General features: G+C 40.1%; 1 protein-coding gene across 1 annotated transcript in view; it reads right to left on the reverse strand.

Annotated features, from left to right (window-relative positions):
- Positions 1 to 1,027: 1,027 nt before the first annotated feature.
- PPP3R1 (protein phosphatase 3 regulatory subunit B, alpha) overlaps positions 1,028 to 25,779 on the reverse strand; it is a 110,249-nt gene continuing 85,497 nt past the window's right edge. Inside the window, exons 3-6 of the mRNA XM_089681742.1 lie at positions 25,406 to 25,582; positions 19,281 to 19,340; positions 7,651 to 7,835; positions 1,028 to 2,943 (exon numbers count right to left, since the gene is read on the reverse strand). Of these exons, the coding sequence (XP_089537868.1) occupies positions 2,896 to 2,943; positions 7,651 to 7,835; positions 19,281 to 19,340; positions 25,406 to 25,582 (470 nt within the window). The 3' untranslated portion in view covers positions 1,028 to 2,895. The remainder of the gene's footprint in view (positions 2,944 to 7,650; positions 7,836 to 19,280; positions 19,341 to 25,405; positions 25,583 to 25,779) is intronic.

Raw genomic sequence — 25,779 nt, forward strand, 5'->3', positions numbered from 1 at the left:
TAACAACTTCTCCCTCATCCTGGTCCTGCTTTCTTCATCATTCTTAGATTCCCTTATACCATCAACAGTTCACTCTGATCAGCTGGTCAAACTCCTGTGAACTGCTTGAACCACATCTCCTCCTCCTGAGTCCTTCTCTGCTTGGAATCCTGCCAGGGGGATACTAAAACCACCATTAGGCCTATAGGAATCCTCTGTAATGGTGGCATTTGCTGAACACTAATATTCCAAGGAACCTTGGTTGAGTAACTGATGCTTATACAGATCTAAAGCCTGCCTGCTGTAGGCAGGTAGAACAGTTTTGAAAATGTAGCCAACCCAAATTCTACACAATCCACTAATTAGATTATAGATACATGTTACATTGATTATATCTCCTGAAATGTCTAACCCCTACCAGGGGCGACTGGGATCCCATCACCATGCAAAGGAAAATTAAGTCAGCCTACATACCTCACAACCTTTACAATAAAAATTACTGTGATGATCAACTTTCCCCATATGGACATTTTTGGCTGAATGGGGCGCTGATCAATATCTATGAGGTGGCCCTCATTCTCATGCGATCATTCTTGGGGCCTAAAACAGGCTATAAAACAGTGTCAGATTGCTATTGTTTCACCCCAAAATGGGCAAACTGTCCACAGTATGTGAAGGCTTCTCCTGCTTCCTGAACAGAAGCAGATGCGATGTGAGCATCCCTATTTAGAATAGAAGCTTTGCTATAAGATGACATTAAATGACTTGAGTTGGGAATGACAATGTCTGATGTCACTAGACAGCTTTGAAATACCAAGACATTATGTATTTATTTTAGGTAAGTTTGTCCCTTTAGGCTGCGTTTACACCTCTACATCTACGCACAAGCATTTTCCTGAATAAAAACCTGCATTTGTGCACGCTGCCATTTGCCTTTCATTCTGCATAAAAGTGTCTTGAAGGGTTTCCAATAATTTCAATAAAAACACACAAGGGTGAGCCCATTTGTTTAGTTTTGTCAACACAGAACTTAAGACCAAAGACCGAATAACAAGTTCCATCTTTTTATTCATACAGTATGAAGATTTCTACAGTTCCTACAAGTTATATAGCATGCAAAGGAAACAAACAAAAAGAAAAAAAACATTCAACATTAACCATTCCCCTCACACAAATTAAAAAAAAAATCTCCAATAAAGATGCTTGCTATCTGAAAGTCAGCCAAGGTATGCACAAGCATTAGAAATAGCATCTGCTAAAATGTTTAAACACAATGTATGTACAAAAAATAATAAATTCACAAAAGACTAAATCCCCCTTGTAGCAGAGCACATGGCAGCTGACACTGGAACAGAAGACCACTGGCTGGGATAATGAACCACGGACTGATCCAGAGGAACAAACTTAATGTGTAGTGGAGATTTTTTTTTAGGTTATTGAACATCAACATGTACCAAAGTTTGGCAATTTCTTTTTTTTATTTTAATATTTATATATATATATTTATATATAATGCAAATTATGTAAACAAGAGGAACATTTCAAAAAAATCGATCTACATGCAAAACTCCATGTCATGCAAGGACACCAAGCACCTTGATTTCTCTCGCACAGACAGAGCCCATGGTGTGCAGCACTCAGTTGAAGGAACAGCTATGGCAAGCAGGCAATACTTTTACCTGCCCTTACTAAATCATTAATAAAATGGATATGCTTTCAAGAGCAAAACAAAAATATGTATATATATATATCTGCATTTGGTTTTACTTGTTTTCCATCCAATAGTACCACAGCAGAAAAAAAAAAAAAGGAGAGGTGGAAAAAGTTAAGAGTGTCTCACTACTTTTATATCACACATGATGGGAGTAATTAAGGACAGAGCAGAACAAAATGTCTTATTTTCACAAAAAGTAACAGAAAACATTCCACCAGGACAAAGAACCTCTCCTATAACCAATGTACATATATCGTTACCAGTCATGCTGCCTGCAATAGTCTGTTCAATTCAGTTGGCAGGTAGGAGTGAATAAATCCTGAATTCTGTTAAATCGGCTTATATAAAAGGGACGGGGTCCTTGAAGGGTGTATACCTGCTGCAACTGATGGAATAGTACAATTTGGGTGACTTGCTTCAGCAACTCTGGAAAGCAGGAGATATAGGTTCTGTGCAGTTGCTATATGCATTAACAGTTCTTCACTTGGCAGTAACATTCAACTAATAAAAAAAAAGAAAAAAAAAAAAAAGCAAGAGACACAGTCCCTGGTAATATATTAACATGTATAAATTAACATACAAATTTCCTGTGTTAAAAAAAAAAGTTAAGTACATTAACAGGATGCAACAGCGTTGATCAACCAGTTAATATACAAAAAAAAATAAGATACGAAACACGTTGACCAGACACCCAGTTCAAAGTATACATTCTTCTACAATATATATATATTTATAAAACTGTGTGAAATAAAAGTAAGGATTTATATTCATGTATTGAACGGCTTATGTTCTGCTTGGCACTTTTTACTCTAGTTTTTGTTTTGTTGTTTCTTTTACTCAAGTAAATTAAATTAAAGCCCACCTAATGACTACATAGAAAGTTATATATATAATTCTTGTTTATAAAAGATGAGGAAACAAAAATAAATAGAAAAAAGCCAACTCCCTTCTTTTTCTCCATCACACTGATATGCTCCTCCCCATTGTGCTGTCCTTCAGACTTTAAAGTGCTACACCAAGTTATTGAGAGAATAAAAAGTTCAATAACACTTAAGTTGGCTTCATGAGGCTCATGTTGGAAAATGTGGCTTCACAGAGAAAAATACTTCCATTTAAAATACACAGAGAGCGTTGCTGGACGTCTTGAGCAGATCTTCAGAGATGGAGAAGAAAGCATAAGTGTTGGATGTTGTTCTGAAGAGTCACACATCGACCACCATCTTTTTGTGGATATCTAAACCACCTACGACCTGCAGAGGAGAGGACAATGGGATGTCAGAAAAACTAGGTATTTGCTGATATCACAGAAATTAAGGTTTTTTCTGGACTTGAGCAGATATATCAGTACATGCTAATAAAATACTATAGCAGTAGGAAGCAGTGGTCAGTAGGTCAGAAATTGCTAAAGAAACCCCTAGCAACCTTAGGAGGAACCCTGGTTGAGAAACCCTGTACTGTAGTCAACCAAACACATCTTTGAAACTTTAAGGCTACATTTGCATGGGCGACCAGAGCTGGTGCAAATGATAGTGGCAGTAATTTGCTGATTCTTGCAGCGGTTTCAACAATCAGTGAAAAGCTAATTGTGGTCACCGAGCCCTGTACAATTCAATGACAGATTGGAGGCAGTCACAGCTATTTGTGGCTATCCACCCAGCTAGCAACTACCTGTGATGAGCACTGCTGGACACACTTTGTACCCTGCCTGGTCAATAGACAATAAGTCAGGGTTATAGGCTTTGTTCAGTCACCATGGGGTCATCCTGACCCTTAAAGTTATAGATCTGAACAAGGAAAAAGTGTACACTGGGACACAGTGGCTGCAAAGACACAGCCACTTCTCTCAATTTGACATCTGTGCAGGTCCCCGATTGCACACTATCTGCATTCAGGGACTGGCACTAGTACTCAACATGGCTCTGAAACTGGGAGCAGTGGCTGTATACCAATCATGAATAGAACTGTCTGCACAGGGATGTACGGAACATGACAAACATATCCCATGCACAGTTGTATGCCCAAGTACGGTCGTGTGATGAGGCGCCCCCCCCCCCCCCCCCCAACCATCACAACAGTCGTACAAGTAGATGTACTTTTTCCCCATCTTAAGAAACGCCCAATGCTAAAAAAAAAAAAAAAAACCCAAAAACAAAAAATTAATGTAATGTTCAGGAGGGGTCTCTGGATTTAAATTTACCAAAAATACTGTTTAAGGGCCCGTTCGCATTAATTGGAGAGCTGCTTCACAGTAAACTGTGCTACTGTCCAACAGCTGTCTGCTCTAGCGGCAGTAGGGGGAGGTGTGGTGCGCAAATCAGAGCATCACACATCTGCCTTTTTTTGTGCCAGCTTTATTTGAAGTGTAGAAAAGTTACACCATTTTCATGTTACAGTACAGCAGCAAGGTGTACTGCTGAACAGTGACATGTAATCCTGTGCAGTGTGCTGCGATAAAATGCAGCATGTCTGAGTTTCAGTGTGAATAGGATGCACAGAAAACAACTGTACGGTGTTCACCACTTTAAAGATTTCAAGGCACATTGTATTTTATTGCACTTAACGAAATGTCCTCTAATTGCACAGTGCAAGTATTCTAAACAAAAGAAGATGCCTATATATAAGCTTGCACCAAACCAACAATTAAAAAGGTAAGACCTTTTTCAAAAATGATTTTTAGGTATGCTGTCTGAGTGGAAACAGCAGGTGTTAGAGAGGGGGGGATATGATGTAATCCCCACTGCTCTCTCTGCAGTAAAAGGAAACTACTATTCCTATTAACCACAGGGAATAAATAGTGAATGTGGGTGGGCACACTAGGCGTGTACATGTTGAATGTGTCTGAGAGTCTCGGGTCCGCCCACTACTGCAAGTGGGGCTGAATTACATTGCTACATCATGGAGAAAGAACTACAGAAAAGATGTGCCAAGACCAGTGGATGGGGAATAGGAGGCACAGCAGCCATCAGTCTTACAAACAGGAAAGCAAAGAGAATTAATGGTTTGATTTGAAAATGAATGGGCTATTTCATTGCAACTATTGAGTGAACCAGAAGATGGATGACATTCAGTGTATGTAGGAAATCAACAAGGACATAATAGATCCAAGATGTTGCCATAAAATGTACCTGTCACTGGTGTCTACACACCCGTTAAACTGTCAGGTTTCTGTGATGTAAAAAATGAGACAAGGATAAATCATTTCAGAAACTTTTCCACTTTTAATGTGACCTGTAATCTGTACAACTCAATTGAAAAACAAACAAATCTATTTTTTTTTTTGGGGGGGGGGGGGGTGTAAGCTTAAAAAACTAATATAATGTTGTTGCATTAGTGTGCACACCCTCTTATGACTGGGGATGTAGCTGTGTTCAGAATTAAGCAATAACATTCAAAATCATATTAAATAGGAGTCAGTACACACCTGCAATCATTTAAAGTGCCTCTGATTAACCCCAAATAAAGTTCAGCTGTTCTAGTAGGTCTTTCCAGATATTTTCTTAGTAGCATCCCACAGCAAAAGCCATGATCCGCAGAAAGCTTCCAGAGCATCAGAGTGATCTCATTGTTAAAAGGTATCAGTCAGGAGAAGGGTACAAAAGAATTTCCAACCCATTAGATATACCATGGAACAAAGTGAAGACAGTCATCGTCAAGTGGAGAAAATATGGCGCAACAGTGACATTACCAAGAACTGGACGTCTCCCCAAAATGGATGAAAACATGAGAAGAAAACTGGTCTGAGCGGCTGCCAAGAGGCCTACAGCAACATTAAAGGAGTTGCAGAAATATCTGGAAAGTACTGGCTGTGTGGTACATGTGACAATCTCCCGTATTCTTCATATATGTTTGTGCTATGGGGTAGAGTGAAAAGATGGAAGCCTTTTCTTATGAAGAAAAACATCCCAGCTAAGTTTTGCAAAAACACATCTGAAGTCTCACAAAAGCACGTAGGAAAATATATTAAGGTCTGATGAATCCAAAGTTCAAATTTTTGGCCATAATTCTAAAAGATATGTTTGGCGCAAAAACACTGCACATCACCAAAAGGACACCATACCCACAGTGAAGCATGGTGGTGGCAGTATCATGCATTGGGGATGTTTTTCTTCAGCTTGAACTGGGGCCTTAGTCAAGGTAGAGGGAATTATGAACAGTTCCAAATACCATTCAATATCGGCACAAAACCTTCAGGTTTATGCTGAAAGAGAACATTCCTCTTCATGATCAGCTTTCTAGCAGAACGACCCAAAGCATACATCCAAATCAACAAAGGAATGGCTTCACCAGAAGAAGATTAAAGTTTTGGAATGGCCCATCCAGAGCCCAGACTTGAATCAGATGGAAAATCTGTGGGGTGATCTGAAGAGGGCTGAGCACAGGATATGCCCTAGCAATCTGACAGTTTTGGAGTGTTTTTGCAAGGAAGAGTGGGCAAATATTGCCAAGTAAAGATGTGCCATTCTGATAGACTAATACCCAAAAAGACTGAGTGCTGTGATAAAATCAAAAAGGTGCTTCAACTAAGTATTAGTTTAGGGGTGTGCACACTTATGCAAACATATTTGAGTTTTTTTATTTTTACTTCCCTCCACCTAATAGATTCCAGGTGGTTGCTCAACTGAGTTGTACAGTTTATAGGTTACATTAAAGGTGGAAAAGTTCTGAAATGATTTATCTTCCTGATTTATTTAACCGCCTCCCCCCTTCCATATAGTAATATGACGGACGCAAGGTGGTTCTCTTGTTCTTGGAGGACGCCTCCCATTCGCATGCACGGCTCCTGGAGCGCAGCGATCGGCGGTGCGCTGTGTCCCTCGGACACAGCAAATCACCGATCCACAGAAAGAGCTGAAGATGTCGGCTCGGTCATGTGATCAGCTGTGTCCAATCACAGCTGATCACATGTAAATAGGGAAATGCCGGTTATCGGCATTTCTCTCCCCACGAGCTGTCACGCTGACAGCTCGTGAGGAGAGGAGAGCCGGTAATTGGCATTCCTCGGAGGGGACATGCACACAGATCATCAGAGCACTGATGATCAGTGTGCCCTGATGATCTGTGTAGGCCTAGCAGTGCCACCTGTCAGTGCTCATCCATGCCACCTGCCAGTGCCCATCAGTGCTGCCCATCAGTACCAGTCAGTGCCACCTATCAGTGCTGCCTTTCAGTGCCCAGTGATGCCTGTCAATGCCCATCAGGGCCACCTACCAGTGCCTCCTCATCAGTACCCATCAGTGCCACCTATCAGTGTCCATCAGTGCAGCCTATCAGTGCCCATCATTGCAGCCTCATAACGCACATCAGTGGAGAAATCACTTCTTTACAAAATTTTATAACAAAAACTAAGAAAAAAACATGTTTTTTTTAAATGTTCAGTGGTTTTTGGTTTAAGAAAAAAAAAAAAAAACCCAGAGGTGATTAAATACCACCAAAATAAAGCTCTGTCACAAAAAAATGATAAAAATTTCATATGGGTACAGTGTTGCATGACCGCGCAATTGTCAAAGTGCAACAGCGCTGAAAGCCGGAAATTGGCCTGGGCAGGAAGGGGGTATAAGTGCCCTGTAGGCTAGTGGTTAAATAAAACACTTGGTAGATAAATCCCACTGTGCAGAACTATTTTCCTGCTCACTCTTGATCCTGTTCTTGCAGGCAAACACATCAGACAAAACTACGGTAAACAGCAACTTTACAATTACATGTTTATATGCCAGATAAAGTAGGACCAATTATTTATTTATTTTTACTTCCACCATTTCACAGCTTTTAAAAAAAAAAAAAAAAAAGAAAAGACCTGCCAGTATCTTGAAATTGGAGAGGTGGCAAATTCCTGAACAGTTCAGCTCTTTTCAGAGTGTTCCTCGTCACTCAGCAGTTAAAGCAGATGAAGTTTCGGCTAGGACTGCATTCACTAGAAATAAAAAGTAAAGACAAGAATAATCCTAACAGATACTCACAGCACAGAATTCTTCAAAAGATATTCTCCCATCACCATCTTTATCTGCATTGATAATCGTTTTGTCTACTATTTGTTGTAACTGTGTGTCTTTGAGGTTGTTTCCGACCATCATCTTCAACACCTGGAAAAGCTCGCCGTTTGAGATATAGCCATCCTTGTCCATGTCATATATACGGAAAGCAACTAGGGAAGAGAGGAGAACAAAACTTTAAAATTCATGCACAGATACTAATACAAAGCTCCAAAGTGCCCCATTTTGGGTAGACAAGCAATTTTGGAGGCCTCTTACATGCACAATTTTAATTTTGGTCACCTAAAACAAAGGTTACAGGAAACCTTTAATGAAACAAGCATGATGGCTGCCATTATTGATGTCTTATACTAATGTTTGTTGCCTGGTTGTCAAGATGACCCTTTTTGCTTAATACCTTTTAACCGAAATCCCATAATAACTACACAGGTAAGAATTTCTGACAACTGATCTGCATTCTTACTCTTACAGTCATCAACTGAAAAGATTGACGCTACTGAAAACAGTATGATAGCCAGGCACTCTGCATTTTAAGAAGGTTTGTAATTTAGGCATCGTGTGCCATCAGCTCTGTTTTTATAGTGTTTAAGTTCCTGTTAAAGTGGTGGACCTTACAACAAAAGACAAAACCTGCCCCCACCCCCTTAACAAAATACAATCTTATGTTCCTAAAGCAACCCTACTCAACAATTACAGGGCCTCACCAGAATGACTGCATCGTTACTTCACCTTCTCCATTGCAGAAGCCTGGGTTCGGATAACTGTATTTATTAAACCTCCCTCCACCCAAACTGGCAGAGACAATTCTTTTGAGGATAAGAGAGCAAAAAAAACTGCTCAGCTCATAAGTGGCAACCCAGTGACCCTGACAGAGAGGGAGGAGATATCAAAACCCAGGCCAGTGTATGAGGGTTGTAGATCAGGGAGACCTCTGAAGAAAAGGGAGTCCATGTAATGGAGCTAGCACCCGCACATAGCAAGTATAGTTTCAATCACCTTGAGTGGAGGAACCGGGCACTGGTTGTCTCAAAGGAGTCCACCAGCAGAACATTCACAGGGAGATGCAACAGAAGGGTGCCAACGGCAGTATGTTCAAGAACGTGGTATCAGTGATAGACAAAATGTTGTGCTGATGGTAAAGTAAATATAATGATCTGAGGATAAGACCCAGATATCCCATACAGTACAAGGGTGAGGGAAAAGCCACAAAATGTCATGGTGTCCACCACAGGGAAGTGAGAGTATCCATGTTTAGGCCCAAGGTTCAAAGCTTTGATTTAGGAGTCTTGTCAAGAAAAAAGGTCTCTAAGGCACCCTTGGACATGAAAGTTCAGGTTTTGAATAAGGGTCTAAAGTGCTACAGGTGTGGTGAATTCAGTAGTGTAAAAACTACACTGAAGTGTGGATAGATGGGGAGTAAAACCCATCACAATGTGGTTGCTATAAACGTTGGAGGATCTTTAATATGAGAGATATAGTGGTAGGTCTATAAAACCAGGAATAAGCCCTACTGCTGTAGTAGACTTAGTGACAAGTCTAGGGGAGGCTGGTTACTGCAGCAATTAGAATAGATGTTTTTGGACTATGATGGGACATGCATTGTTAAGTGGATAAGTCCATATGTGCAGGATTTTGAAAAGCCCTTTCAATTTTCATAAAACGGAAGAATGTGACCACCCACTGTGATTATAAGCTGCAGTTATCCCACTTCCACCATTGTTTCTGTACTCCATTTATTTGGACCGTGTGCTCCTATTAAATGGTTTTAAAATATACTATGATTAGAGCTGTTTGCCAAAACATGTAAGCTTCAATTGCTCACCTGCTGCCATTTTACTGCTTGTGCTAATAAAAGCCATGTTTTATCTTTTTGTGGAGTGTGCACATTTCTATCTTGGACACTATAGTATCACTTGTTGGGGATCAGTATTTTGGGCTGCGGCACAAACTTCTACACCTACCTTGTGCCTGGTTTCAGGGGTGGAGACGGTTTTGGGACTGCGTGCAGGGAAAAATAGTCTACCTTGTGAAGCAGCAAAAATTAACTGGGAAGAAGACAGCGATAGAGACTGTGTAACTCTCTCAAGGACAGTGTAAAATACAAGACCAGGACATCTTTGCTCTAACATGGAGCAATGGCCAAAAGACACCACTCTCGTCCCCTTTTGTCAAGGGGTGGGGCAAAGCTTTAATGCTCATGTTTTTGAGCAGGTCCAGGCGACTTAGCAGTGCAGGGTCTGCCACGAGGTGAAAAACCTGTTGTAGGTGAAAACTCCTCAAGGAGGTGAAGAAATCATGTCTGTATGCTAGGGGAGGCCCAATGAATAGGGAAGTGTGAGTGAGAAATGTAGGGTAAAAATACCTTTCCCTCAGTAGCCACCATAATGTATTCCTCAAGGGAATTTCCAAAAATAGCTCACCTTCAGAGGTCAGGTTGAAAAAAGCACATTCAATAAGGGAGATCTGCTTACCAAGCTTTAAGCCATGAAATTCTGGAGATCTGATGAATCAAGGCCTTCATGTGATCTCCACAGAAAAGCAACACTGAGGGCAAAAGTTGTAATCTTGTAGCAAGATTCGGACTATCTATAGATTCTGTACAGTTTTAAAATAAGTATTTTTGTTGAAGTACTGTCTGACACCACAAAACAATGAGAAAAATGACCAGGCTTGTAACAAAGGTGGGTCTCAGTGTAAATAGAGATCAGTTCTGCAGTTGCACTTACTGCACAGTGATCAATGGCCATTTCTAAGCACCAAATAACTACTCTAAGTGGAGACAACATTTGGTATTCAAGAAACCTAGACAGCATTTAAACCCTGAACTCATCCAGGACTACTCTCAATACACTTCCAATTGTAAATAATTAGATCTTAAATTATGTGGTAGATGCTTCTCAATGTAACTGTACTGCCCACATAAACCAATCAGCTATGACATTATGACCATTTACAGGTTTGCTGATTGTCTTGTTGCAAAGGCATCTGAAAGTCAGTAGGAAATATTAGGCAGCAAGTAAACATGTTGTCCATGAAGTTGATTTGTTGAAAGCAGAAAAATGGGTTTCAAAGTTTGTGTATGGGGCTGTGTAGCCACAGACTGGTCAGGGTGCCCATGTTGACCCGTGTCCACAGCTAAAAGCCCTTACAAATGGCATGTGAGCATTAAAACTGGACCAAGGAGCAATGGAAGAAGGTGACCTGTTCTACTGAATCATGTTTTCTTATCGGGAGCATGGCCGTGTGTGTTATTCACCTGGGAAGAGATGGCACCTGATGTACAGGAACATAAATTCTTCATATCTCCATCCAATCAAACATCTGTGGGATGTGCTTGAAATACAAGCCCCATCCATTGAGGCCTAACCTCCCAACTTACAGGACTTAAAGCATATGTATACCCTCACCTTGTAAAAAAACAACCCAGTTAAAAAAAAAAAAAATTAAAGCTACATTTGTGTATAGATATTAAAAAAAAAACAAAAAACAACATTATAAATACCTTTTCCCCCCATTTTTTATTGGTGATCACATACCCTCTGTTCTCAGGTGCATAAGGAGCAGGGGTGGAGAAACAACAGTGCAATAATCTTTCCAGTGAAAGGCTGCGTGGGGTAGGGGATTGTCAGGACAAGTCTTAACATTTGTGGAGAACACAGTGTTCTCAACATTGCTAGAGATCTAACCACATTTCTCTCATACTTCGTGTGCAAAGTTTTTGACAGAAAAACAAAGGGACTGGCAGGAACACCAGGTATTTCACACAAAAAGATACAAAATACAAAAGAGACCAGGATACTTTTTCATACAAGTACATGGTACAACATGCACATATCAGAAATACGAAATGTAGGGTTTACATATTCTTAAAAGGATCTGCTACTAATGACCTTTAGAAGTCTAGTGGCAACCATGTCTCGGTGGGTCAAGGCTGTTTTGGTGGAAAATGGGCAATCTATTCAATATTAGGTGGGTGATCATAAAATTATGGCTGATAGGTGGATATGCTTATGCCTAAAAACTAGTGATGATGTTGGTCTCTGATTCCAGAAAACTGGAAGGTAAGCAAATGCAAAATGTGCCTCATGTTTCAAAGTGTCAATGGTACATGTGTCTGCAATGCCCTGAAATAACCAAACTAAGGCCTTCATTCTTCAATTCTGAATTTGACTCCTGTTTACAATAGGTGTTGCAAGGGGCAAGGGTCTCTCTCTGGAGTTAGTGGAGTTCCCACTAATAAGCAGAGCACAGTGTGCTGAAATTGTAGGTAGCTCATTTTGCTACTCACACCAATGTCTCTGCACTTTAGAATCTTTTCACTACCATTAAATGCAAAATGGGAACTTTCCTGCATGGGAACTTGTTACACGCTGGCTCCATTTGTGTACCTCATTGTTTCACTACTTTGACTAAGCACCAGCAACAAATAAAGGCTTGAGCTTAGACTCCATCATTGCCTTCTGACATTCAGGTGCACAAAAAAAGAAAAAAAAAAAAGAACCAGTCTATTTGACATCATATATCCTGAGTGGGCCAGAAATACCAAAGATGTTGAAACCTGGATGCAGAGATGCACTTTAAAGAGTCACAGATTCTTTGGGTTCTGTAATGATTATGCGCAACAGAGACATGGAAGCTGTACGTGACAATCATCTTGCTAAGGTCTCAGTCATTTTGTTTTTCATGAACAATCATCTTTCTCCCCTCCTCCCTCCTCATGAAAATGGAATTTGTGGATGTAAGTTTTAATGAACTTCAAAAGAGCCTCTTCTCTTAAATAAAACACAAATAGAGGCCAGCTCCAGAGCAGTAAACCGCTAACTAGTCTTGGCAGGATGTCTATTTTGCAAAGACACTTTCCTCTGCCCCATCGTAAAACAAGAACTCAGTCCAGCCATCACACGACCTGTTAGGCCATTAGAGTTTAGGAATGCGCGTGCCATAAAAAGTCTATAGCACATGTAACAATTCCCCATACATTTCATAGAATTCAACAGGAACTGGGCACATTAATATCAGGTATATATTTGAATAGGGCATTTCATGCCAAACAAATCTAGGTCATACATGACTATGTTAGCACATAGGAAAGGGGAGAAAGCAGTCCCTTCCCTCCTGGGTGACAAAGGTACGCTGTGTTTGGTATCCCTGGGTTTGAAATATAAAATTCGGAATATTAATCTGCCAGTTGCTAGAATACCACCTGCACATACTGGAAGTTATTAATATTAGTATGAAATTGTAGTTGGAACTTGGTGGCCTTCTAGAACCCATCCCCTAAACCGGATTGGTCAGTTGTTCTCAGACGACACCCCTTTAATATCATAGAAAAGGACTGACAGGCCTGGTGAAGGGAGCTCTCATTTAACATCAATCAAGAAACATCTTAACGGACTTGAGAGCCAAGGCAACATTTTTGCTTGGACAATTGGACTCTGGTAAACCAGGACTTTGCAAGTATTCTGTCTTCTTGACTCTTTTCTTTTATATCTCTGTTGCTTTATTGTACTCTTGATGTCTTTGTAACATCTTTTTCTGTAAATATTTGAATTGCACCATTTTGACCTTTTTAGTAATAAACCCCATTTTGAAAAGTGTTGAAACTGTCTCTAAAACGTTTAATGCAAACTAAAGAATCCCTGTCTCTTGAAGAGTGCTACTGTATACAATAATCCTCTGAATATATCGGTCTGTAGTGACAGTGTGTGTTACAGACGCTTATGCTAAAATCATAGTGCTAGGATTTGTGAGTTTCCTCCTTCTCTGTAAAAAGGCAGTGGTGGCAGTGTGAAGGGTTAATTGCATAATTAACCTAACCCAGTGACAATCGCTCTCAGGCTACTGGCACATAGACTGTGGTCCTGCGAGCTGAAAAATCTTTGTGCAGGGTGCAGCTGAGAGTGGAATTGTTACACAAGTGACAGCGTGGTGCGAGATTGGCTGGTCCTTTGTCACAAGTTGGTGAGAAGGGCAGGGGTCGGGTACCGCGTTCTGTCACAGGTTCTAGTTCAACAAATGCCCAAAGTAGAAAGATTGTAAGAAAAGACAGTTAAATTGAAATGTTTTTTTTCAGGAAAAAGTACAGAGGGCCTCTAAAAGGCTATTCCACCCAAAACAATATAGATGAAACCAATTAGCGCAATCAAAAAGTGAAAAAATAAAAACGATATACCGTATTTGCCGGCGTATAAGATGACTTTTTACCCCTTAAAAATCTTCTCAAAAGTCGGGGGTCGTCTTATACGCCGGTATACGGCATACTGACACTTTTTAGGGGGGCGGCGCGTTGCCGCCGCCGCCCCCCCCCTTCCCCCAATGGAAGGGACACTAAGTACAGGGGTGGGCAGCGGCTGTTTCTTACCTGGTTCCGGTCCCACGACGATCCGGTCCAGGAAGCGCGGCTGCGCCTTCAGTTCAGTCACTGGATGTTCGTGCGGCTGCTCGGCTCCGCCTCCTCACCAGTGATTGGCCGCCAGAACTGTAGCTCAGGAAAGGCACACAGGCGGCCAATCACCGGCGAGGGGGTGGAGCCGAGCAGCCCCGCGAAAATCGAGTGCAGGACCAGCAGGTAAGTGGTCAGTGTAGAGGTGCTGCTGCAACCACATATGCTGGCTGCAGCAGCACCATACGAGAACAGGGTCAGCAAGTGTCAGTGGGAGGAATAGTGCCCCATCATTGGTGTCACTGATACCAATGATGGAGCACTATTCCTCCCACTGATACCAATGATGGGGCACTATTCCTCCCACTGACACCAACGATGGGGCACTATTCCTCCCACTGACACCAACGATGGGGCACTATTCCTCCCCCCCACTGACACCAATGATGGGGCACTATTCCTCCCCCCCACTGACATCAACGATGGGGCACTATTCCTCCCCCCCACTGACATCAACGATGGGGCACTATTCCCCCCCCCCCCCACTGACACCAATGATGGGGCACCATTCCACCCCCCACTGACACCAATGATGGGACACCATTCCTCCCACTGACACCAATGTTGGGACACCATTCCTCCCACTGACACCAATGATGGGGCACTATTCCCCCCACTGATACCAATGATGGGGCACTATTCCCCCCACTGATACTAATGATGGGGCACTATTCCTGCCACTAATGCCAATGATGGGGCACTATTCCTGCCACTGATACCAATGATGGGGCACTATTCCTGCCACTGATACCAATGATGGGGCACTATTCCTGCCACTGATACCAATGATGGGGCACTATTCCTGCCACTGATACCAATGATGGGGCACTATTCCTGCCACTGGTGTGCATTGGAAGAGGGGTAGTCTTATACGGCGAGTATAGCTCAAACACTAAATTTTAGCAGGAAAAGTAGGGGGTCGTCTTATACGCCCAGTCGTCTTATACGCCGGTAAATGTTGCAAGCTAGCACCGATAAAGTGATTCACCACACTTATTGTATACACCTAAAATGAATACAGGCAGCGCAACATAATAATATTATACAAGCAGCTAAAAGAAAAATCATGTGAAATACGTTGTGACCATTAATATTGTCAATATCCCACTCCACTGTTTACAGCTAATACACAACAAAAGTATGTCAATAAAGTCCTAAATATTACAGCAGTGCAATCCTTGAAATCACCACTTGTGATAAAAGTTCCAAAATTCAAATGAACGTGTGAGGTCCTCACGCTCTCTTCCTCCAAATGTGATACACCGCTCCTCCCAAGTGCGTAAATACTTAGTATATTAATGGAGACAGAATCTAATTCTCTAGGTTTAATCTCTTCCCAACCGACCCATGTCGATAAACGGCCGGAAGGGAGCGCGCGGAACACAGATCGCTGTACGAGACCTCTGTGTGAGGTCCCAATTCATGTAATCACTGATTGGCCAATCAGTGATCACATGAATAATAGTAAACAAGAGGTCACATCCTGACATCATTGCTTACTACTTGTGAAATGTGTGAATGATCACAGCAGTCACATGGTACAAGGCTATGCACAACAGCCTTGTACCATGTGACAAGCTGTGACCAATCAGAGCTCGCACAGTATTTCTCAATGGCTGCAAGAATGCAGCCAGAGAGAAGGAGAAATGATTGCTTTTACAGCCTTTATGGGTGTAAAAGAAATCTGTGTAAAAAAATAAAAAAAATGTTCATCACCCCCCACAAGTAGTACAGTGTCACTATGGTGACACTGTACTGCTAGGGTGACAGTATGTAAAAAAAACAAAACAAATAATAATATAAAAAAAATAAAAATGTAAAACATTTTTTAAAAAAATTATACATTTTTGGTTATAAACTAATCTGGGTTATTTTTTTTTACCAAAAAGATAGCTGAATACATTTTGGCCAAGATTTATGAAGAAAGATTATTTGCAAAAAATTTTTAAAAAAAACTTTTTTTAAAAAAATGTTTTGGACTTTTTCATTTATATAGAAAAAAAAAAAAAAAATCCCAGTGGTGAATAAATACCACCAAAATAAAGTTTTATCTGTCTCAAAAAAATTCATATGGGTACAGTGTTGCATGACCGTGCAATTTTCATTCAAAGTGTGAGAGCACTGAAAGCTGAAAAATGGCCTGGGCTGGAAGGGGGCGAAAGTGTCTAGACTTGAAGTGGTTAAAATGCTGGTTTAATTATACAAAAAAAAATTTTTTCTTTTTTTACACGTATATAGTACAGCACTGCCATCAGTAGGAGCCTACTAAAGAAGTCCCTGCCTTGAATGCAATGTGTATAGGGGCGGAGCTACGAGTGTGACATCACTCCGCAGCAATCTTGAATGTTGGGCTGTATGCCGGCGATCGGTTTATGACACGTACTCAGTTAGCACTGGCAGCAGTGCTATATACTATGTAAGTGCAATATATTATTTTTTATAATTAGAAGCACTGCTATAATATTTGGGACTTTTTTTTTAATGGCATACTTTTGTTGTGTATTAGCTGTACACGGTGGAGTGGCACATTATCATTATTATATTAATGATCACAACGTATTTCACTTGATTTTTCTTTTAGCTGCTGGTATAATTTTATTATGTTGCGCTGCCTGTATTCCGTTTAGGTATTCCACCCAAACATATACTTTACTTACACTTGGAGTTGGTAAACCTCATGGAAACGTGAGTACAGGGATTTCATCTGAAGTCCCCAAGGAAAAACTGTGGATCAAATGCTGCTCGTACCCAATGTTGCCTGATTTGCAGCAAGCATATTGCTTTGTATGGTCTGCCCACCATACAAAGCAGACCATTTTTAACCACTCATATCAATTTCCAGAAGGGCTTATCTACCATCCCTATCACACTCGCACATTCTTAAGATGACAAATCTTACTTAAAAGCAAGCAACGCACATTTTTAGATGGGGCTTGTTATATTTAGACCATGTAAAGTTTTACAGCAAAGTACTTCCAAATGTTAATGCAGAACTATAGACAGATTTTTTTTTTCATTCTGGATTAGGGAGGGTTATAATCCCTGTCAGATTTTTATTTTTTTTTTTGTGTCCCACTGCGTATATTTACCTTTACTTCCTATCCCATGGCCAAAACAGGAAATCCCTGCAAATCAAGGGAATCTCTTGGGGCCACCCAGATCACCAGAACTAGTGTCCCCATTGGAAGATTTCCCCTCTATTCAGGTTCTAGTGACAACCCAAAATTTGGGATTTTCTTTTACTTTCACTGCCAATGGAAATGATAAACAGGATAAATAAAGACAGAGAGAGGGCGAATCTCCCTAAAACAGGCAGAAGTATTAATAAAAACCTGATAGGTTTAAAGTGGTTGTAAAGGTTCAAGGTTTTTTACCTTCATGCATTCTATACATGAAGGTAAAAAACTTATGTGCAGCAGTGCCCCCAGCACCCCTAAAACTTACCTGAGCCCTATCTTAATCCAGCGGTGTGCAAGAGCTTCAGCGGAGGTGTGCAAGAGCCATTTGCTCCTACTACTGTCAATCACAGCCAGTGAGCCATTGAGGGGAAAACGTGGGGTGGAGCCGAGTCAAATTGCGTGTGTGAATGGACACACAGAGCAGCGACTCGGGATCGAGCCTAGTGGGGTGCCCTTATAAAAAGTTGCACAAGGCAGGAGGGAGGAGCTAGGAGTGGCAGTGGGGGACCCAAGAATTGGGAGGATCGGGGCTACTCTTTGTAAATCCACTGCACAGAAAAAATAAGTATGACATGTTTATTAAATAAAAAAAAAAAAAAAAAAATGTAAAAACTACCTTCAATATCTATTTAACCACTTCCCATCTGGCCCATGTATATAAACGGCCTGACGGGAGCAGTGTAGGAGCGGGTTGCCGTTTAAAAACAGCGCCCGCCATTTTAGCCTGTGCTCGCTCCCTGGGAACACCGTTCGCTGTACGTGACCTCTGTGTGAGGTCCCGTTCACGTGATCACTGATTGGCCAATCAGTGATCACATGAATAGTAGTAAGCAAGATGTCACTTCTGACATCATTGCTTACTACTTCTGAAATCTATGAATGATCACAGAGATCACATGGTACAAGGCTATTCACAACAGCCTTGAACCATGTGACAAGCTGTGACCAATCACAGCTCTCACAGTATTTCTCAATGGCTGCAAGAATGCAACCAGAGAGAAGGAGAAATTATTGCTTTTACAGCCTTTATGGGTGTAAAAGCAATCACCCCCCACAAGTAGTACAGTGCCACTATGGTGACACTGTACTGCTAGGGTGATAGCATGTTAAAAAAAAAAATCTAAAAAATTAAATAAAAATTTAAAAAATGTTTTTGAAAATTTATAATTTTTAGTTCTAAACTAATTTGTTTTTTGTTTTTTTTTACTAAAAAGATAACTGAATACATTTTGTCCAAGATTTATGAAGAAAGATTATTTGCAAAATTTTATAAGAAAAACACTTTTAAAATTTTTGGACACTTCATTTATATAGCAAAAAAAATAAAAATCCCAGTGGGGAATAAATACCACTAAAATAAAGTTTTATCGGTCTCAAAAAATGCTAAAACATTCATATGGGTACAGTGTTGCATAAGCACGCAATTGTCAAAGTGTGACAGCGCTGAAAGATGAAAATTGGCCTGGGCAGGAAGGGGGTAAAAGTGTCCGGACTGGAAGTGGTTAATACACCTAGACATTGTTTGACATGTCGGAAAATATCCGTGGAACCAAATAAATCTCTTTGCTATGGAGGATAAGAAATAAACCATCATTGCACTGTGTGATCCAAATCACGATAAAAACTCTGCAAAAACTTGTTGCCAGTTACAGACCAGATGGTGATCACATAAGCCATTCACTTCCTGTATGATTAACTTAAGGGAAATATGTTTGCAGTAAAGATACATAAGCAAAGATTTTAATATTCATATTTAATAAAGATCAAAGAGGGTGTTTGCAGTAGGGTAAGAATCATGCTTTATATAAACTGCATCTACAGCGTCTTGTAGCATTACATTAGCTGACAGAAGAATTCTGTAGGACCGCCTCTAAAAAACAAATGCACATATTGTCCTCATGTCTGAAATAAATGTGTCAGAGGCGCACACATAGGACTACACATATACATGTCTGCACACTACATGTAATACTTACACCTCAGTTTCTGCTCCTTGTCACCCTTTACACTGAACTGAGAAACTCCTTCAATAAATTCTGAAAATAAAACAAAAATGGATCACAATTTTAAAATTGTTGACATATCTTTGACGACACTGACATTTATTGCCCATGGATGTAGAGAGTAAAACATACATAAGAGATTACTAAAGACCAATAAATAGGACATTTCTAATGTATACAGCATGAAAGAAAGCAAAGCAGAATCTGATTGGGTGTTGTGGGAAGCAAATGGAGAAAACCCTTCTCTCAGACCGTGGTTACTCAGAGAACACTGATCGGTCAGACAACCATTGCTTTTTAATTATTATTATACAGGATTTATCTAGTGAAAACAGTTTGTGCAGAACTTTCAATATAAAGGGAAACTATACAGTTACAATACAATTCATTACAATAGGGTTAAGAGGGCCCTGCTCATGACTGCTTAGAATTTAATAGGGAGGGGATGCATCTTCAGGGCTGGTACACATTTGTGGATTGGATGCATTATGAACCGCATCCAATTCGCATGACAATTGAACTAAGATTGATTTCTATTATGCCTGTCCACAAAAATGCAGTGCTGATTCAGTGCAAATTCAAAAAGTCTTGTCCAATTTCTGAGCAGTGTGGTCCGGTTCAGGTGTGGATTGCAGTATCATTGACTTCAGTGGGAACCGCTTCTGAATCGCACCTCATCGGTTGTAAACAGGATTTCAGCACAGTTTGCTCAGTCACAGAATTCACAGCTATATCAAAAATCCTGTCCTGAAGCTGATCTAAACCTGGCCTGAATCACTGAACAACTAATTTCTACTCGCTGTGAAAACAGAGCTTCAAATCGCACCGCATATGTGTGAATCCACACAATGCTTTCTATCTTTTTGATATTTCCAATGAATGTATATTTTTACTTCGTTTTGTAACATTCACCTTAACCACTTGAGTCCCAGCACTGTTTTAAAATAAAAAGCCTACACACACACACACACCTACAAATGAAAATGGCCATTGCCCTCGACATGTTACATATCACCAGTATGGAAGCAATAATTCTAGCACCAGTGCTCCTGGGTAACTCTAAAGTGATGACCCATGGGGGCTTTTAAAAAGTCGCCTATGGAAAATATAGGGTATTGAAGTTTTTAAGGCTTGACATGTTGGTTATTCTATTTACCTGCTGCAACCTCTTTTATATTTCACCGAAATATTGGGTCATTTATTGCATTTATGTGCCCTAAAATTAGCATTTGTGCATTTTTTTACAGAAATTTTGCATTTCAAACTGTTGCACTAATATCCTGTAACATAAAAAATTGGAACTATATTCCCTAGAATGTCTGCTTCCAAAAAATATATAATGTTTGGGGGTTTTAAATAATTCTCAGGACTAAAATAACTTATATCATGAAAAAATTTTTTTAAATGTCTGACTCGAGAGGTTAACCTAATATCTGTTTTCAGGAAACTGAAACAGACAGAAAAGAATACCTATGCTTCAGAAAAAAAAAAGTGGCAACACATATCTACAAGCAGCTTTCAAAAACTTAAGTTTTGATTGACACTTGTCAGAGCCTGTACAGTATGCTGTCACTTTCAGGTAGTACATAGATCAAGCGCAGATTCCCTGAGAAGAAAGTCGGTAAAACTGCATATAATTTACTGTGACTTCCAAAACCATTTGTGTGCAATAGTATAATAGTGGTCAAAGATATACCCTGGTCATGAGACTGACAGCGCTACACTTTGTGTTAGTCCCTTTCAGGTAGTGTCTCAGCTTGCCAAGTGCTGCCCCCGCACATTCCTATGAGCCCCTCAGTATAATGAGCTACCTATGTGGCCAATAGGAATGTGTGGGAGGTGGCAGGCAAGTTTCAGCATTGAGGAGATGATGAATCTTTGCCCAGTCAGCATACAGGGAAGCAATGGGCCCTCAAAATGTCCGCCGTTTATACAGTTCAGCAGTTTTCAGTATTCTTAAAGCAAAAAAACACATATACAAAGGCAAAAATGTCAAAGCCATTCGAATTGTACAATAAGCACTACAACTGAAAAAAATGCACTCACTGAAAGTGTACTAAACTCACCCTTTTAAGAAAACCAACCACAAATGGGAGTATAGATCTATATGAATATAATCACATTTTTATTGTGCTGGCATACTTTCTTTTCTGCACCCAAAAGTCACAGGTGAACAGCCAGGACCAACAGTCCATACAAATCAGTCACAGGCTGACAGACACCACGGCTGCATGCATGTACCACATGCAGATATGCAGATAGTGTGTGCAAGGCTTGCTCATCCATCCGCGTGTATGTATACTGCCACAGTGTCCATCAGCCTGTCACTAATATACACAGGCTGCTGGCTGTACACAAACACCTGGAACTCCCGGGTGCAGACAGACATGCTCATTCTTGGTGGTTTATAGCCAGCTGCAGCCATGTGAATGAGTTCTCATATGAAGCACCTTACGTTTCATATGTAATGCGATAGCTGCTGCCCTGTAACTGCCTGACCTCAAACCATCTACTGAGTGCACACAGTTCACCTCCCCTACTAGGAGAACTCCACCCCAACATGGGTGTTGTAAATAGGTTAGGTTGTATGACAGCCTGATGTTATCACAGTGTCAAATGATGTGGCACCAGAGTACTCTGTGGTCATAGTAGCCGTTTGGAGGACTGCAGGTCTAAAATCCTGCCCCCATCATTATTAAAGGAGTTCTACTGTATGGTCACACCATACACTTTCCTTCTATATCATTTTATTAGAAGTACAAACCATAGTTTGACAATCCAATATCCGCATACTTAAAAAAAAAAATACGTGTCACAAACTTCACGCAGTAAATGTGTAAAACTCTAACAAAATTTACAAACTTCGGAGATCATTCAGCTTAAAAGGAGTGGACTAGAAATTATTGAAATACAATGTGGAAATGAGTATCGGATTTTACAGTTTCAGCTAGATTTGTCAATGTTGCATAAGCGCTCCTTAAGGTGACATAACAGGAAGTAATATTTTGACAAGACTGGCAGGAGACTGCAGATCAAAGTTATATAAATGTTGACAATAGTAGTCACATTGAGACCCGTTCTGTAATGTTGAAGACATTTCATAGCCAATACAAGCCACTTTCTCAGATCTGAGTGTCAGGAAAACCTTGTTGCAAACTCCAAGTGGGCTTTCCTGTGTTTGGCATTGAGGAGAGGCTTCCGTCTAGCCACTCTGCCATAAAGCCCAGATCAGTGGAAGGCTGCAGTGATGGTTGTCCTTCTCTGAACTTTGTCCCATCTCCACACAGGAGCTCAGTCAGAGTGGCCATTGGGTTCTTGGTCACATTTTATTAAGACCCTTCCATGATTAAGCAGTTTGGCTGGGCAACCAGCTCTTGCAAGAGTCCTGGTTATGCCAAACTTCTTCCACTTTTTAGAACTGTGAAGGCCGAAGTGCTCTTGGGACCTTCAGTGCAGCAAAAATGTTTTTGTAGCCTTCCCCAGATCTATGCCTTGCAATAATCTCTGAGCTCTGCAAGGCAGCTCCTTTGAGCTCATGGCTTTTCGTCTGATACAGTATGCATTACCAGCTGCGAGGTCTTTTATAGGGAGGTGTGTGTCTTTCCAATCAAATGACTTTACCAAACTTGGATTCCAATCAAGGTGCAGAAACATCTAAGCAACAATCAAGTGAAATGGAAGGCACCTAAGCTAAATTTCAAGTGTTCTTGCAACGGGTCTGATTACTTATGCCAATGTGGTATTTATTTTTTTTTATTTTTCATAAATTCAGACATTTCTAATGCAGGCCATAGACGGTTCATTTATCGGCCGAATTTCCATCCAAAAGAATAATCGGCCGATATTCGCACCATTAGTGGGGCAATGTCATCGGCCGATTTTCGCAGTTCCTCCTCATTTCTTTTATCCGTCATGCTGGAAAATTTACGAAAAACGGCCGATTTTTGTAAGCATTGCTGGCAACAGAACGACCGATGTTTCGTTTTTCAGTCGAACATTCGGCCGATAAACGAACAGTCTATGGCCTGCATAATATTCTGTTTTCACTTTGTCATTATGGGGTACTGAGTGTAGATTAATGAGAAAAAATATGAATTTAAACAACTGTAGTCTCAGGCTGCAACATAAAAAAATTTAAAAAAGTGAAGGGGTCTGAATACTTTCTGAATGCATTGCATATCAACACTTGTAGTCCAACACATTAATCAAATCCCAATGGAATGTGTCAGGACAGATATTGATCATCATCTGCCTTGACACATTCTACAGTGATTGGATTATACTAGAGTATTTTCCTGACACTCATTAGAACCAATGAAGTGGCTTGGACAAGCTACAAAATGCCTTCAACATTATAGAATAAGTCCAGTTGAATGTGACCAAATACTATTAGCTATACCATAAATTAGACCTTCACAGACACACTAATGTCCTAATTGTGTATGTTATAAGTAGCTCTTTATCATCATGTCTTGTGACTTCAGCTACCAGTGACCAAAATGATTAACACAAAAAAAAAAAAATTATATGTAATATCAATGTCTATACTCTCTGAAGGTACAGTCATCTTTATACTAGATATATTGTAACAATAATTTACGCAGCCATTTAAATAACTTGCAATATTACAATTTAGCGCTGCACAACATTAATAATTTTAGTTAATTCTGATTCCCATGCTCTTACTAGCAAGATATTAATGTTGTGCAGCGCTAAATTGTAATATTGTTTTAGCTTGAAGTTGGTGGTACCGTTGGGAACGCCGGTGACATCAAGCCGCAAACCGAACGTGTACATGCCGCCATTTTGGAAAAGGGATTTCTGTACATTGTTCAAAAGACATATTGTATAGTGAGTTTTTATCCTGTAGTGTCCCAGAAGGGCACTTTTAAATGTGAGTTTATGTTGATTATTTTAATAAAGTCCATTTTGCTTGGCAATACTATACTATATGGACCATTTTTTCCATATGATTGTGGAGCGTTCTGGAGAATTTTAAAGTGCTGAAGGTGGTTTTTAAAGGGATGGTTCACCATTGTTTTGAGATTTTAGTTATGAGACACTTTTTACTGGTGTATTTGGATCACGATATATAGGAGACATACCGCACAAGCACACGTGAAGATATCTGAAAAGTAAAGGGACAGTCCACTATTAAGAACATTTTATTTGGTATTTGCATGCACTATTCATTTTGAGCACTGTTATGTGCAGTTCTATGGGTATCCATGTGTATGCATTGATAAGACATTTGGTGTAGCACATATTTATTGTCACAAACACAATTTCTGTTTTCACTATTCATATATGCACATTTATATTATTAGCACTATATTTGTGTTTATATTGCTGTGCTGAATTTTTTAACGATTTATGGTTTACATGTGGGAACACATTATATGCTAGCCGCACAATTGGTTTTGTAGGAGGTCTATTGCGCTGAGGGTTTTCTATACACAACCCAAAATTTGGGATGTTCTTTTACTTTCAATTTCAATGATAATGGTAAACAGGATAAACAGAGGGGGTGAATTTTCTTAACAGGGGCACAGACAGCAATAGAAAATGACAGGTGGTCTAATCCCTCTCCACTCTGTCCAAAAAAAAAAAAAAAAAAAGGTTTGGCTTTTGGTCTACTTTAAAAATATTACTTCTGCAATCAGGTGCACTTCAAAACGTACAGGGGTTAAATGCCACATAGGTCCAAGAATTATACTAGTCTATGCAGGCAAACGTCATTACAAAGATGTACGCATTAACCAAGTGGCAAATAGGTCTTATGTGTAAAGACTCTTAGGCGGTAAATCACCTTGGCCTTTTCCTCTAATCTACTACATGCTATGACACTAATTTGTTCAGTTTAAGGGGGGGTTTTTTTGTTTTTCGTTTTTAAGTAAATTCTGAAGGCAGCAGTAACTTTTTTTCTGTATTATAATTTAAAGAAAAAGACAAACCTATTAGAAAGATATTTTTAAAAAATCAAAATAATCACAATATAAAACAGGTATTTTATAAAATTTAAATAAGCCAGACTCAATGTTTACATATGTACAAATTACTTGATATAGGGGCTAAAAACAGTAGTAATAACATCTTACCTTTAAAGTCTACCTCTCCATTTCCATCAGTGTCAAATATGTCTATTACTCGCTGCACGAGAGGGTTCTGTTGCAGCTCAGGTAAAGACATGAATTCCTCTACACTCAGAGATCCGGAGTTGTCCAAGTCAAGTTTCTTAAACCTTTTTCCTAGCCTTTTGATCTCATCAGCATCGACTACAAGAGAAAAGAAACATGCAGATTAATAGGGTATTTTTATGCAGCTGTACAAAATTATATCAGGAACAAAGCTAACAAGCAACAAAAACTTTTCTGATGCTCATACTGACCGGCTGTTTAAGTATGTGCAGTCAGACAAAATGTTAAATGATTAGTCCAATTACCTAGTTTTCTGCCAGTGCCAGCCATAACAG

Source organism: Staurois parvus, unplaced genomic scaffold (assembly GCF_062004578.1).
Source record: "Staurois parvus isolate SC_StPar_1 unplaced genomic scaffold, SC_StPar_1.0 ptg000001l, whole genome shotgun sequence".
Classification (NCBI taxonomy): domain Eukaryota; kingdom Metazoa; phylum Chordata; class Amphibia; order Anura; family Ranidae; genus Staurois; species Staurois parvus.